This window comes from Geotrypetes seraphini, chromosome 8, assembly GCF_902459505.1.
Source record: "Geotrypetes seraphini chromosome 8, aGeoSer1.1, whole genome shotgun sequence".
NCBI lineage: Eukaryota > Metazoa > Chordata > Amphibia > Gymnophiona > Dermophiidae > Geotrypetes > Geotrypetes seraphini.
In genome coordinates this window covers 94,262,535-94,278,223 of record NC_047091.1, presented here as the reverse complement: position 1 = coordinate 94,278,223, position 15,689 = coordinate 94,262,535, and the positions used below count along the sequence as shown (strand labels likewise).

Genomic DNA, 15,689 nt, shown 5'->3' with positions numbered 1-15,689 from the left:
TATATTATAGGGATAATGTGCGATAGAAACTAAGGGAACAATGAGATACTCAAACCGACAAAACACTGCTGCCACAACCTCAGTTAGCACTTATAATGTGAAATGGCATGCTTGGTAAAGGAGAAGGCAGGCAGCCTGGCATTGCCTAATCTCAAGGAGTTTTTGGTTATAGCACAGGTGCTGGAGGAGAGAGTATATAATTATGCCTCTTTCAGAAAGCTTTCTGGGTGCTATGTAATATTCAGTAAGTAAAAAGACCAAGCAGTACCACCCCCTCCTAAATGACCTTTGCACTAGGATCACAAAAGCAGCAGGCTTATTCACAGAAGGGGCAGCTGCTTAGTACATGGTTGTAATGTCACACAGGGCATGAAAGAAGCAGATCAAGGTGCTGCCATGTGACTTTTGTCCATTTAAATCTTTAAAATGTTTAAGACAGACAAATATTAACAGAACATAAGTTCCATAATCAGTCAATTTGACATATTGAAATAATAGGGACCGATCCTGGTCCACTATGTAAGTAAAAAAAATATATATATATATATATATATATATATATAAGTCCAGGTAGTTACTGAAAAAGCAATGTTACTTACCGTAACAGTTGTTATCCAAGGACAGCAGGCAGCTATTCTCACTAGTAGGTGATGTCATCAGACAGAGCCCCGGTACGGACGTCTCACAAGCACGTGTTGCTTGTAGAAACTTAAAGTTTCTAGATGCCCGCACCGCGCATGCGCCGGTGCCTTCCTACCCGGAGATCCGGGCGTGTCTCCTCAGTTCAGGTAGCTAGCCTGAGAAGCCAACCCAGAGGAGGTGGGTGGGACGTGAGAATAGCTGCCTGCTGTCCCTGGATAACAACTGTTACGGTAAGTAACATTGCTTTATCCCAGGACAAGCAGGCAGGTATTCTCACTAGTGGGTGACCTCCAAGCTAACCTCAGTGGGATGGAGGGGGAGTTGGCGACTTAAGAGAATAAATTTTTCAATACTGTTTGGCCAAACTGTCCATCCCGTCTGGAGAGGGTATCCAGACAATAATGTGAGGTGAATGTGTGAACCGAGGACCAGGTGGCAGCCTTGCAAATTTCCTCGATTGGTGTTGATCTGAGGAATGCTACTGAGGCTGCCATTGCTCTGACCTTATGGGCTGTGACCTTACAAGGAAGTGATAATCCAGCCTGGGCATAGCAGAAAGAGATACAAGCCGCCATCCAATTAGAGATGGTGCGCTTTGATACGGGTCTTCCCAACTTGTTAGGATCGAAGGAGACAAAAAGTTGAGGAGTGGTTCTGTGTGGCTTGGTGCGATCCAGGTAGAAAGCCAAGGCACGTTTACAGTCTAGAGTGTGAAGGGCCGATTCTCCGTGGTGAGAATGAGGCTTAGGGAAGAATACTGGAAGTACAATGGATTGGTTGAGATGAAATTCGGAGACCACCTTAGGCAGGAATTTCGGGTGAGTGCGGAGGACCACCTTGTCATGGTGGAATACTGTGAATGGTGGGTCCGCCATCAATGCCTGGAGTTCGCTGACTCTGCGAGCGGACGTAAGGGCTACAAGGAAAAGCACTTTCCAGGTGAGATACTTCAGAGGGGCCCTGTTGAGTGGTTCAAACGGGGGCTTCATGAGGTGGGAAAGGACTACATTGAGGTCCCAAACTACTGGGGGTGGTTTGAGAGGAGGGTTAACATGGAAGAGTCCTTTCATAAATCTGGCGACCACCGGATGGGCCGAGAGGGGTTTCCCTTGTAGAGGCTGGTGGAACGCCGCAATAGCGCTCAGGTGGACTCGTATGGATGTGGACTTGAGCCCAGATTGAGATAGGTGTAGGAGATAGTCCAGCACGGAGGATAAGGAAGCTCGCTGAGGTTCCTTTGACTTAGAAACACACCATGAGGAGAATCTGGTCCATTTCTGGGAGTAGCATTGTCGAGTGGCGGGCTTCCTGGAAGCTTCCAAGACCTCCCTCACTTCTTGTGAGAATTGGTGAGGGGTTACGTTGAGAGGAACCAAGCTGTCAGGTGGAGAGACTGCAGGTTGGGATGAAGTAGTGATCCTTGATGTTGAGTAAGTAGTGAAGGAAACACTGGAAGTGGTACTGGTTCCCTGCTGCTGAGTTGAAGTAGGAGGGAGAACCAAGGTTGTCTGGGCCACCGAGGAGCTATTAGAATCATGGTGGCCCGTTCGAGTTTCAGCTTGACCAGAGTCTTCTGGATCAGCGGGAATGGTGGGAACGCATATAGAAATCGTTTCCCCCAGTTCAGTAGAAAAGCATCTGCCTCGAGGCGATGAGGAGTGTAGATCCTGGAGCAAAACTGAGGCAGTTTGGCGTTGTGGGGAGCCGCAAAGAGGTCTATCTGAGGCGTCCCCCATTGCGTGAAGATTTGGTGAAGGGGGTTGGAATGGAGAGTCCATTCGTGCGGTTGTAGCAGACGGCTTAGTTTGTCTGCTAAGACGTTGTTCTCCCCCTGGATGTATACTGCTCTGAGTAGGGCGTTGTGGCGCACCGCCCAGTCCCAGACTCGTAGAGCTTCCTGGCAAAGGAGGGCCGAGCCCGTGCCTCCTTGCTTGTTGATATAATACATGGCAGCCTGATTGTCTGTGCGAATGAGGATTACCATGTCGTGGAGTAGGTGTTGGAAAGCTTGGAGCGCATTGAAGATGGCTCTGAGTTCCAGTAGATTGATTTGGTGTAGTCTTTCCGCACTGGTCCAGAATCCTTGGGTGCGGAGACCCTCCAGGTGGGCCCCCCATGCGTAATTCGACGAATCGGTTGTGAGAACTTTCTGATGGGGGGGAGAGTGCATCAGCAAACCTCTGGATAGATTCGAAGAGGTCATCCACCAAAGTAGAGACTGCCGAAGAGCAGGTGTGACTACGATGCGTTTGGATAGTGGATCGGATGTCTGATTCCACTGTGATGCCAGGGTCCACTGGGGGATCCTGAGGTGGAGTCTGGCAAAGGGTGTCACGTGTACTGTGGAGGCCATATGGCCCAGGAGCACCATCAGTTGTCTCGCCGGTAGTGTTTGGCGAGTAGCCACCGACTGACAGAGATGAAGAAGAGACTCCATGCGTTGCCGGGGCAGGAATGCTCGGAGTCGGGTGGTGTCCAGGACCGCTCCGATGAAGGGGGGGGACTGGGTGGGTTGTAGATGAGACTTGGAGAAGTTGATCTCGAAGCCCAAATTCTGGAGGAAGTAGGTTGTAGCCAAGGCCGCCGAAGTGACCTCTGGGGCTGACGGGGCCTTGATGAGCCAGTCGTCGAGGTATGGAAACACCTGTAGACCCCTGTCCCGGAGTGCTGCGGCCACTACCACCAGGCACTTTGTGAAGACTCTGGGGGACGAAGATAGGCCGAATGGTAGCACTCGATACTGTAGGTGCAGATTTCCCACCCGAAATCTGAGGAACTTTCGGGAGGCCAGGTGAATGGGGATGTGAGTGTAGGCCTCCTTGAGATCCAGGGAGCATAACCAGTCGTTCTGCTCGAGGAGGGGGTATAGAGAAGCCAAAGTCAACATGCGAAACTTCTCTTTGACCAGGAACTTGTTGAGGGCCCGAAGGTCTAAAATGGGTCGCAGGTCGCCCGTTTTCTTCGGGACGAGGAAGTACCGGGAGTAAAACCCTCGGTTCAATTGGTCTGACGGGACCGGCTCGACAGCCCGAAGCTGAAGTAAGGTTTGGACTTCCTGAAGAAGAAGGGCGGTCTGCGTCGAGCTTGAAGGATACTCTCTTGGAGGATGGTCCGGGGGGACCCGGTGGAATTGAAGAGAGTATCCTTCTCTTATGATGGAGAGGACCCATAGGTCCGTGGTTATGGCCTCCCATCGGTGGTAAAAAAGATGGAGGCGGCCCCCTATGGGAGAGGCCGAGGTTATGCTCCCGGGAGGGGCGTCAAAAGGGCTGGGGAGCCTTAGGTACAGCCGGTGGCTGAAGTTTTTGCCGAGACTTCTGGGGAGGTTGTCTCTTCGCAGGCTGTCTCGCAGCAGGCGTTTGTCTGGGCATGTAACGCCGCTGGTAAATCAGGGGTGGCCTGGAAGGTCGAGACTGTTGAGGTTTGGGTTTGGGCCGTAGGATGGATTGAAAGGATTTTTCATGATCCGACAGCTTCTTGGTAACAGTTTCGATAGACTCATCGAACAGGTCAGCTCCAGCACATGGTACGTTGGCGAGTCTGTCCTGTAGGTTGGGATCCATATCGATAGTACGGAGCCATGCCAGGCGACGCATAGCTACCGCGCTTGCGGCGGCGCGTGCCGAGAGTTCGAATGCATCGAAGGAGGATTGCATCAGCTGGAGGCGTAATTGGGAGAGGGAGGCTACCACTTCCTCGAACTCGAATCGAGCTTGGTTGTCTATGAACGGAGTGAACTTGCGGAGCACCGGCAAGAAGAACTCCAGATAGGAAGAGAAAAAGAAGTTGTAGTTTAGCACCCGTGACGCCATCATGGAGTTTTGGTAGAATTTTCTACCAAATTTGTCCATCGTTCTTCCCTCTCGGCCCGGCGGTACAGAGGCGTAGACCTGGGAGGGATGAGAGCGTTTAAGGGAGGACTCGACCAGTAGGGATTGGTGGGAGAGTTGAGGGCCCTCGAACCCTTTATGGTGCACGATGCGGTATCGAGCATCGAGTTTGCTGGGGATCGCCGGTATGGAATACGGCGTTTCGAAGCACTGCATGAAGGTCTGGTCCAGTAATTTATGCAAGGGGAGCCGAAGCGACTCCGTTGGAGGGTTAGGTAAATGCATGGTGTCCAGATACTCTTTGGAGTATCTGGAGCCCGTGTCAAGGGTCACATCCAGATCATCCGCCATTTGTCGGAGGAATGATGAGAAGGACAATTGTTCCGCCAGCGTCGGTCTGTGGGACGGGCTGGAGGAGGATGAGGCCTCCAGGTCCGTGGACATCGGGGAGTGACAAGGAGAATCGGGCACCGGTGTCTCCTCGTACTCCGGGCCCCTCGGAGGGGACACCTCTGATGAGGAGTATCCCCTACGTTGCAGTTTTTTCTGCGGTGACACCTCCGAATGGCGTGAGGAGTGCCAGGATGAGTGTCTCGATCGGTGCCCGTCTCGGTGGCGGGACGGGGATCGGGATCGTCTGTGCATCGCATGGTCTCCCGAGGCCCCCAAGTGGATAGGGCTGGAAGCGGTGGATCGTAACTGGGTTTGCGATGCGGGTTCTTGCGATGCTACCCAAGTCTGGTAAGGAGTACGGAAGAACTCTTCCTGACTATGCCCAGGGCTTCGAGTATCGATCGGAGGTCTGGTCCCATGTTGGCGCGGAGGCGTAATGGGTTCTAATGGCGGCATATCGGTAAGCGAGGCTTGCCGCGTGGGCATCGCCGCCCTCCCCCGTTCGTCCTCGTCGGTTGTCGAGGTCGAACGGTGTGGGGGAGGGGGAGGGGGCGGACCGCCCCTTTGGATCGGTACCGGGAGGTCACCCTGTATGGCAGCGATGAGCCCGGGTCCGATGGTCTGCATGAGCTCAACGAATTGAGCTTCCAGCACGGACCGTAGCGAAGCCGATAAGGAGGGATCCGCACCGAAAGGGGGTCCTCCTGCACGGACATCGCGCTCCTTCGAGGCCGAGTGCTTCTGCTTAGTAGCTTTCGGCACTTTGATGACCATTGGTGGCACTGTGGAAGGAAGAGGTACCTGAACCGAGGAGACCGGGGCAGGCACCGACGTCGAGCTCGTGGATGGTGTCGGGGCGAGCGATGCCGGTTTCACCACGCTCGATGCAGGAGGGGTCGATGCCGGTTTTGCCCGAACCGGGGAGGTATCGGATGAAGTGGAGGCTGAGGGATCCTTAGCTGCGTCCATCTTGAACATCGATTCCCACAATAGGCAACGCCGCTTGAATGAGCGTACCGTAAGGGTAGAGCAAGGCCTGCACGATTTCGGAATGTGGTCAGGGCCCAAACACTGCAAACAGCGCCAGTGAGGGTCCGTGAGTGAAATCGCGCGTTGGCACTTGCTGCACTTTTTAAACCCGGTGATTGGCCGGGACATAGGCCGGAAAATCTCCGCCGCGAGGTCGAAGCCAGTGGGCCTGAGCCACGTGGCCGGCCCGTTCGACCCGCCGGAGGAAATAATCTTCTTTTTTTTTTTTTTTTTTTTTACCGAAAAGAAAAGAACTGTTAACTGTAATTAAAAGAAAGCGAAAACGCGGACAAGGAAGGCAAATTTAACTGAATTCAGCTAGCGCATGATGAAGTTGAACTTCTCAGCTCCGCGGAAAAGAAAGAACTGAGGAGACACGCCCGGATCTCCGGGTAGGAAGGCACCGGCGCATGCGCGGTGCGGGCATCTAGAAACTTTAAGTTTCTACAAGCAACACGTGCTTGTGAGACGTCCGTACCGGGGCTCTGTCTGATGACATCACCCACTAGTGAGAATACCTGCCTGCTTGTCCTGGGATAAGCAAGGATTTGGAAGTTGTCCAGCAGGAGCTAAGAACATGTCTTTGGCCTATTTTTACAACTAAAGAACATAACTGAAAAACTGACCAACTGAAAAGATAGTGAAAACAATGGATAAATGTCTAGGGTTCATAAGTATTTTGGAGAAAGTGCCACAAGATATCAATCACTCACCCTCACCCTCCTTTTAAAAAGCCACATTATGGTTTTTTTAGTGCCAGACATGGCAGTAAAAGCTCCAACATGCACAAGAATTCTATGCACTGCAGAGCTTTTTAGCACCATGGCTGGCGATAAAAAACCCTAATGCAGCTTCAAAGGGGGGTCTGTTTGCTAGGCTGCCCTACACCCAAAAGCAGGCCGAGTGGGGGAAGGAGGGGTACCCTTTTCAGCCCCATCCCTAGACTGCCGAGTACAGGAGTTAAAAATGCCCAGCTTTAAGCCAAAGGTTTCTCCCCTCTATCCATAGAGGCCAAAACAAATAAAAACAGGAGCAATGCTCTGCACCAGCCTATGGGCTTTTCTTTTGTTATAACTTCTACACCAATGTAGAACACAGCCCTGGTTTTCTAAACAGCATATAAGGATTTTTTGACACCACTTTTAAAATAAATATTGTGATCAGAATAAAATAAGCTCCAGGAAGCAAACAAGCAGTACAAAAGAGTTGCATGGCGAACCCCCTGCCTTATGCAACATTAGGCACCGATCATGCCATAGCACAAGCACCAATATTTCAAAATGACTGGAGGTGCCACACACTATAAGATAACCCTCCCTGGACACAATGAAGGAGCTTGCACAGTACTGGGAGCACTCAGCACCCCCAGAGCTGGCTCCTATGTGCTACAACACTAGCTCAACCTTTTTTGAAGACAGACATGGTTCCCAGAAAGCACAGAATTAACTTATGGCAACAAAGCTGATATTCTGCACAATGCAAACTAACATTTTTTCTGTAACAGCTCCAATGCTTTGGAATTCAGCACCTAACCACCTAAGAGAGGAGAAATCTTTAAATACCGTTAAGATCAGCTTAAAAACATTCCTGTTCAAAGATGCCTTTGTACTATAATCATCCTTTTAAGGACGTCTTTGATGCATTTTAATTCTGCACAATTGCTGGTTGTTTTGTTTTCCCTCCCTATTTCCTCCTTTTTCTTTAAACACTATAGTTCTTCCCTTTATCCTATTGTTTCTGTCGCACCTGTGTACTATTGTATTCTATTATGATATTGTCTCCTGTTTATTGGTTTATGTATTTTATCTTTATAAACCGCCTTGAAGACTAATTAGACAGTATAACAAATTTTAATAAATTTGAATTTGAAACTTCCAATTTACTAGTTGTGCGAGTGATCCACATCTCTCTCCTTGTCCAGAGCCTGAGTCTGTAGCGCACTGCTTTGAAGTGTTGTAGGCTCTTGCTTAGCAAACATATAAGTAGTCTAACCAAACGTTTACAGAATCAAGTGTTAGATCAAGGCATTTCAGCAAAATCTTTACAAAAATAAAATCCCAGATTTGTACCAGAAATATTAAAAAATTCTAACAGTCAATAAAACAACACTAAGTCTCATTATTTAAAAAGAATGTTACATAGGCCTTTAGTTGCTGAGGGTTCAGACTCCCTGAGTTGGAGTGTAGGTGCAGTTGTGGAAAGACCCTCCTCCCCAATCATGTTCACACTTTGGTGGTTGCCAGCTGGAATCTGCTATCTTCTGATATGCCATACTGCTCCAGCGGGTCCTACAGCAAAATAAAAAAATGTCAAACGGAATAAATTACTGGGAAATGTGTGCGCAAGACCTGAGAATGCAATCTGAGATATGAACAAACATGGCCTATCTGCCCAAGTGTTGGAGGGAGGGGAAAAATGTGAATCACCTAACATGGCCTCTGCTAGAGATCCCAGTCCTGTCCTGCTGTACCTTTCACAGAACAACAAGCTGCATGGCATGGCCTGCTGTGTTGTGATTGCAACTGGTCCTTTCCCACTATCATGCGGGGATTGTGTCATGGATATTATTTCTCTCATCAATCAATACAATTTTCCCCTACACAGTAGTGCTGCCCAATTCAGGGGAACATTTTTTAATTCAATTTGGCCTATTGAATTGATTTTTTTTTTTTAATTCGATTTGCTTTTCCTGCCCAAGCGGTTGTTTTGGTTGTTTTTTTTAAACATCCTAGTGGGTTCATTTTGTAGCCTCCACCCACCCCACCCTTCTTTGCCCTCTCCAACCCCATGAGGGTGCTGTGGTGTAAACAAACAAAAAAGACTTTTCCTCTCTCTAAGACAGTGAGCATGAGCTAGGACCTAACACCAGCTGTGGCAGGTTACACAATTTTAAATCTGATATATTGTAATCACAAAACAGAAAATAATAAATTATTTTATTTCTACCTTCCACTGCCATAACCAACATTTGTTTCTTTCCCATTATCTACCATCTCTCTCTCTCTCCCCCCTCCCCCTGCTTTGTGCCCTGGGTCAAGCTTCTCTATTCCCCTCCATGCAGCATCTTTCCTTTCCTTCCTCCCCACATACAACATTTTTTCGCTCTTCCCATGCACCATCTCTCCCTGCCCTCCACCCTATGTCCAAGCCTGCCCTCTAACGTAAGCTCTGACATCAGAGGGAAGCCTTTTTGGTCAGCAAAAGTTGGACTCAAGGAGGGACAGAGAGAGATGTTGGTTGGGGAACAGAATGAGGTCCGGAGGAGAGGAAGCGTGTAGGAGGCAGAAATAAAGAACTATTGGATGCACAATCAGAAGGAAGTGTAACCAGAGACTCATGAAATCACCAGATAACAAAGGTAGGAAAAATGATTTTATTTTCAATTTAGTGATCGAAATGTGTCAGTTTGGAGAATTTATATCTGCTGTCTATATTTTGCACTACATTTGTCTATTTTTCTATAGTTGTTACTAAGGTGACATTGAATATTTTAAAGTCATCTGCCTTGACCTCTGGGAAAAAAAACCCCATGTGCTTTGGTTTTTTTAAAATTTTGTGGTTACCATTATGTATTAATAAGATTATATTATGTGTATAAGAAAAATGAATGGAAGAAACTGCATTACAATTAATACTATTATTATGGGGGTGGGGTCTGGGGCGGAGCTTGGGCAGGGGTAGAAGTTGAGAAACACTGGTCTAGGCAATATGCCACAACTTTCCAAGATATTTTAAATGTGGTTGTGGTTGTATATCCAACACAGTCAAACGGAGAAGGAAGTATCAACAAGACTTTTATTGAAAGGTTTAGGATTAAAAACGAACACAAGTACCATCATAAATTTAACTGTGAGCTAAGACACAACCTCCCCTGGAAGATTCCGATTGCCTCCTTTCATCTCTCATTCTCGATATCCCCCCACTTCTAGTTAAGTGGTATCTGTAAGTACCAAACTAAACAAACAAGGAATTAACAAAATGGGGTTGGGAATGCAAAGAAATAGAGACACCAGCTGCTTTCATAACTTACAGTTAAAATTAAACCATCTTGGTTTAAAACAAGGCGTAAACTGACAGACAGCCATTGTATACACAGAATTAGCTAACATTTAGACCAAGATATTGGACCAGGTAATCCTCACATTCAACTGAATGCAGAACAAGGCAGCATGGTAATCAGTCATCACCCAGATATAGTATCTGTGCTAGTGAGGAAACTGTACAAAAAAAACAGCATTGTCTCCTATAAAAATGAACCAGTAAGATTAGGGTTTGGTTTAAAATTTACTTGCATTGTATGTAACTGGTTGCTACTATGGCCTACAACATATACAGCTAGAGATTATCTGATGAAAGACTCCCCCCTTAAGTTATCCCTTTATCCTACAAAGCACAGGCAGCCCCTGAGTTATGGATCTGACTTACGTCAGACTTGTAGTTACGAACATGAGGGTCTGGCTTCTCTGTTCCTCCCCTCTCAACTAGGCCTCCTCCCTTCCAGCTACAACTGTTTCTTCTCAAAGTCACAGCAGCGGTTCCTACATGTTGCCCTTGGCTGACCTGGAAGCCTTCCCTTTGAAATCAGAGGGAAGGCTTCAGACTCAGCTGCAGGCAGTATGTAGGAGCCGCTGCCTGCAGCTGGAAGGGATAAGGACTACTTGGACATTTTAAAGCCAGAACAAAAGTAAATACCCACAAGAGGGAAGCGAGCATGAACTTGGGACACAGGATAGAGGGAGAAAGGGAAAGAGATGCTGAGATGGGGGAGGGAATAAAAAGGGAGAATTGTTGAGCATTGGTGTCTTGAGTGATAGGGAAAGAGATGGTACACAAGGGAAAAGGCAGAAAGAAAATAATTGTTGGGTATAGGGAGGGAGAGAGAATTATTAGACGCAATGGTGGGAGAGGAGCGAGGTAGAGATGCTTGGGAAAGAGATGAGAGGGAGATGTGTGGAACAGTCTCCCAGAAGAGATGGTGGAAAAAGAGACTGTCTGAATTCAAAAGGGCCTGGGATAGTCACATGGGATCTCTCAGAGAGACATAATGGTTACTGTGGATGGCCTTTATCTGCCATCATGTTTCTATGTTTCTAAGTAAGAAGGAAGAAAACTGGATATGGTGATGGAGAGAGGCCTCAATGAGGTGGTGGGAAAAATACTACCATTATTTCCCCGAAAATAAGATACTGTCTTATATTCATTTTGGGTCCAAAAAAACGCACTAGGGCTTATTTTCAGGAGATGTCTTATTTCATGTACAATGATCATCTCTCTCCCTTCCTCTTCTCCACCCCAATCCTCTTTCCTTTCTCTTCCCCACATGTGCAGCATCTTTCCTCCCCTCTCACTCATCCCCTTGTGCCTTCCCTCTGCAGCATCTTTATAACCTTCCCTCCCTCCCTGTAAAGCAGAACCCTTGCACAGCATCTTTCTATCCCTCCCTCCCATTCCCCCCAGTGAAGCAGAATCCTTGAGCAGCATCTTTCCTATCCCTCCCTCCCATCCTCGCAGCAGAACCACATCGACCCTCCCACTGCAAAACCGTCAAACCTCCTGCCAAATATCAGTGTCGGCAGCATTTTAAACAGGCTGCTTCGTGGTCTTCTCCCGTCGGGACCTACTCTCTGCTGCATCGCAGCGAGACCAACATACCTCTCTCCAAACAGCAGCATTTTAAACAGGCTGTTTCAAGGCCTTCCCTATGCCAAGTCACTGATGACATTATCAGTGATGCGGAAGAGGGTAGGACCCGGCGGGAGAAGGCCGCAAAGCAGCCTGTTTAAAATGCTGCTGACGATGCTGTTTGGAGGGAGGTATGTCGATCTTGCAGTGGGAGGGTCAGCAGGGTTTGGATGGGAGGGAGAGATGGAAAGGTGCTGCGCAGGGGGATGGGGAAGGGAGAGCGGGGACATTCAGGAGGGGCTTCAGGGGCAATCTAACTAGGGTTTATTTTTTGGGTAGGGCATATATTAAGACCTACCCCAAAAATCATGCTAGGGCTTATTTTCAGGGAAATACGGTAGTATCAGACTTTGGGAGGGAAAAAAAGTTTTTCACAACTCCATGCTAGTCCAGAGAGATTTGTACTCTCCCTCTCCCTGAAAATCCGACATCCCTATCCATTGCTCCTTCAAACTAACTAGGCCAAATACACACAGATTCTCACATGTTCCAAGTTACATACAAATCTGACTTAAGAACATTTCTAAAAACATAACTCGTTCTTAACCTGGAGACTACCTGTACAAAGGTACATTTGAATAGAATAAACTGGCTCTTAAACATCTTAAAAGCAGCTCTCTTTTTATCAAGCCTTCTCCAATTGGGCTTTAATGTTTATGGTTGTGCATCTTTGTTACATTGCCAATAGTTAATACCATGAACGTAAACCTCTGCTCTGCCTAGAACTGTGGATAGAAATATCACTACAGGTAGACCCCTCCTATGCCGAGTAAGAAACTCACAATCGAAAAATCCAATGGAAGTAAGCTAGTAACTCTGGAAGCACACAAAAACGAAATAACTCATTCACATTAAATTTATATATTGTGAATGTATATCCTCATGTCAGTCATAAGTAGAGACTGACATGGATACAAAATTTTCCCTGTGAGTTCTTTTCCTGCCCCATTCCTGCAAGCTCTGTCCTCATCTGCACAAGCCTCAAACACTTTAAAATCATAAGTGTTGGAGGCTTGTGCTGTTAAGGCAGAGCTTACAGGAATGGGGCAAGGACAGCGACAAAACTCACAGGGACAGGATGGGGGAAAATTTGTCCCCGTATCATTCTCTAGTCATAAGCACTGAGAGCGCCCACCCTGTAAAGGTAGCGCTCAATTGGTTTCATTGCTTAAGACTTCCCAAGGGCTTAATAAATTGACACACACCATCATGAGAAATACATATTGCGTGTAATATGTGATATAAAAATAAAGTGTGCTTTTTAAATGTGCTACAGTACATCAGTATTCTTATGCTTCCAGAGAATAGCTAGGCAGATCAATAACACAATATAGATAACATTTTTCTTTGGTGATCAATCTATGGCGGCCACTGTGCTTTTCAAATTAAATAGTTTTTCACGCTGCAGAAACCTGCACTACAAACCAGGGTTTGACAGAGCTCATTTTTGAGGTTAACGGTTCCCCTTAATCAGGAACCCAAATTTCCTTCTTTTGGAATGTGTTTGTAGTGCGTGCTGCTATTACACGTGTGTAAACCTAGTGCTGCCTGAGAAGCAAGAACACCGTGTTTCTGCAAGATAAACGTACTCCATGACGTCAAGTTCACTCAACTTTATTAATTCCTTTAATGCAAAACAAACAAACAAACAAACAAACAAAAAACAAACAAACCCACAACCCAACAATACCCCCATATACTGTTCCGGAGCCAAACCCATTTTTAAATATTAAAGGCCTACTTGATAAATCTCTTTGAAGCAATGCCATTTAGAAAACCAAACTGTTACTTGAAACAGAACATTTGATGGTAAAGACGCTTGCTATAAATTAGATTTGCTGGAAAGTTAAAAGCCAACAAGAGAAAACACTATTATGAAATTATTACTGATGTTACTATCATCAAATAAGTGTTCCATTCAATGAATTCCTTGAGTCCCTTAGGCATAACAGCATCCAATTCAAAAATCCAAAATTGTTCTCTCAATTGTACATGAGCTGTTTTGTCACCAATGTAATCTTCTGGAATCTGTTCAATGATTAGCCATCTTAGGTCCTCAAAAGTATGACCAAACTCAGTGCAATGAAGGACAATGGGAGCCATAAGAACTCTCAAATGAATTCTACTTTTGTGCTCCAATAATCTAGTTCTGACGTTTCTACTAGTTTGCCCTACATAAATCAAACTGAATGGACTTATGATGATGTACACCACCCACGAAGATTTACAAGTTGTTTTCTGGCATAATCATATGATCTACCCATATGAGGATTGGTCCAAGCAGAGCAACTTAAAAGATAAAACGCACACTGAGAACTGGCCACATGGATTATGACTCCCAATGGATAAAGCAGATTTTAAATAAATAAAATAAATTGCTAATTAGAATCCCCACCCTCTAAGATCTTGAGCTCTTTGCCTGCTAAGTCATCCAACTCAATCAAAAAGTATCTGCTGAAATGGCCGTCAGGACAGAAAGACGCGACAGATAGCATAGAGACCTTCCTTAAGGTGTCTAGGGAGCTCCACATTTTATCTCAGGGACTTTTAAAAATGGTGACATAGTTCAAAAAAGTATGGGATGAACACAGAGGATCTCTAATCAGAAAATGGGTACATATTGAAGGAACTAAGGCCAGTACTGGGCAGACTTTTACAGTCTGTGTCCCGTATATGGCCATTCAGTTGAGGATGGGCTGGGGATAGTTTAGATGGGCTGGAGTGAGCTTTGACGGAGACTCCAGTAGATAGAACCTAAGCACACTACCGGACAGAACTCTGGGTTTTTGGCCCAAAAATATCTAAGAAAAAGGACCATTTAAATTAAATTATTAATTTATAGAGCATGTATGGTTGGTCAGACTGGATGGACCATTCGGGTCTTTATCTGCCATCATTTACTATGTTACTACCCTTGCACTAATATTGGGGTTTGACTGCTCCTTCTCACATGAATTTAAGCATCAGGAGGTTCATTCCAAATTCCATGCTTGATTCTTATCTGTCCTATATATGGATTCATGCCTCTTATGTTAAAACATTGTTTACAGGCGTTACCTTCTTATCTGGCACATATGGAAAAATTATGTTCTTACCTGTTAATTTTCTTTCCCTTAGACGCAGCAGATGAATCCAGAGACCAATGGGATAGCCCATATCTACCAGCAGGTGGAGATAGAGAAACTGATTAACAGGTGGTCCTATTGGCTGGCACTCCTTGCCCAAGCATCCGTAACCATCAATAGGCATAGCATGTAAAAAACTTATTTCCCATAACAAATCTCAAAATGCAATAATACAGAAAACAACCTGCCATAACAACAAACTGCGAAAGTTGCAAAAGAAAAAACCGAGAGACAATATCCAGAAAGGGTGGAGCTCTTGATTCATCTGCTGCGTCTAAGGGAAAGAAAATTAACAGGTAAGAACATAATTTTTCCTTCCCTAGCAACAGCAGCAGATGAATCCAGAGACCAATGGGATGTAGCAAAGCAATCCTCAATCTGGGTGGGAAGTAAACGCCGCCTCCGCAACAACCGAAGCACAAAACGCCCCTACCGCATGCGCCCCCACATCCAAGCAGAAATGCGGAGAGAAAGCACTCTCGGAAGACCAATTAGCCGCGAGACAAATCTCCTCCAAGGAAAAAACCTCTGGGCCGAGCCCAAGAAGTAGCCATCGCTCCGGCGGAATGGTCATGAAGTTCTTTCGCCAACCGCCTCCCTGCCAGCAAGCAAGCATAAAGAATGTCCTCCTGGACCCATCGAGCGATGGAGGCTTCGGACGCCGCCATACGTTTGAGGCGTCCCTTGAAGAATACAAAAAGGAGATATAAACAACTAAAAGTCGTTAGAAACCGAGCTCACAGAGAACGCTATGTACGTATCAAAAAATGCAGTGAATAAAAGCACTGCTCCCAATTTCTCCTCCCAGGAAGAAGGAAGGAAAAGCGAGCATGACATAAAAGAAAGGTTGACACCCCCCTAGAAAGAAATAGTGGTACCATCCGAACTGATACCCCATATTTCGGAAATCAGAAATAGGAATCCCCGTTGAACAAGGCCTGCAACATAGAAAACTGCAGAGCTGAAGCCATGGCCACAAGAAACCCCA

General features: G+C 46.5%; 1 protein-coding gene across 1 annotated transcript in view; it reads right to left on the bottom strand.

Moving 5' to 3' along the window:
• Positions 1–6,618: 6,618 nt before the first annotated feature.
• Positions 6,619–15,689, bottom strand: part of PLEKHJ1 (pleckstrin homology domain containing J1) — a 55,510-nt gene continuing 46,439 nt past the window's right edge. Inside the window, exon 6 of the mRNA XM_033955141.1 lies at positions 6,619–8,182. Within this exon, the coding sequence (XP_033811032.1) occupies positions 8,117–8,182 (66 nt within the window). The 3' untranslated portion in view covers positions 6,619–8,116. The remainder of the gene's footprint in view (positions 8,183–15,689) is intronic.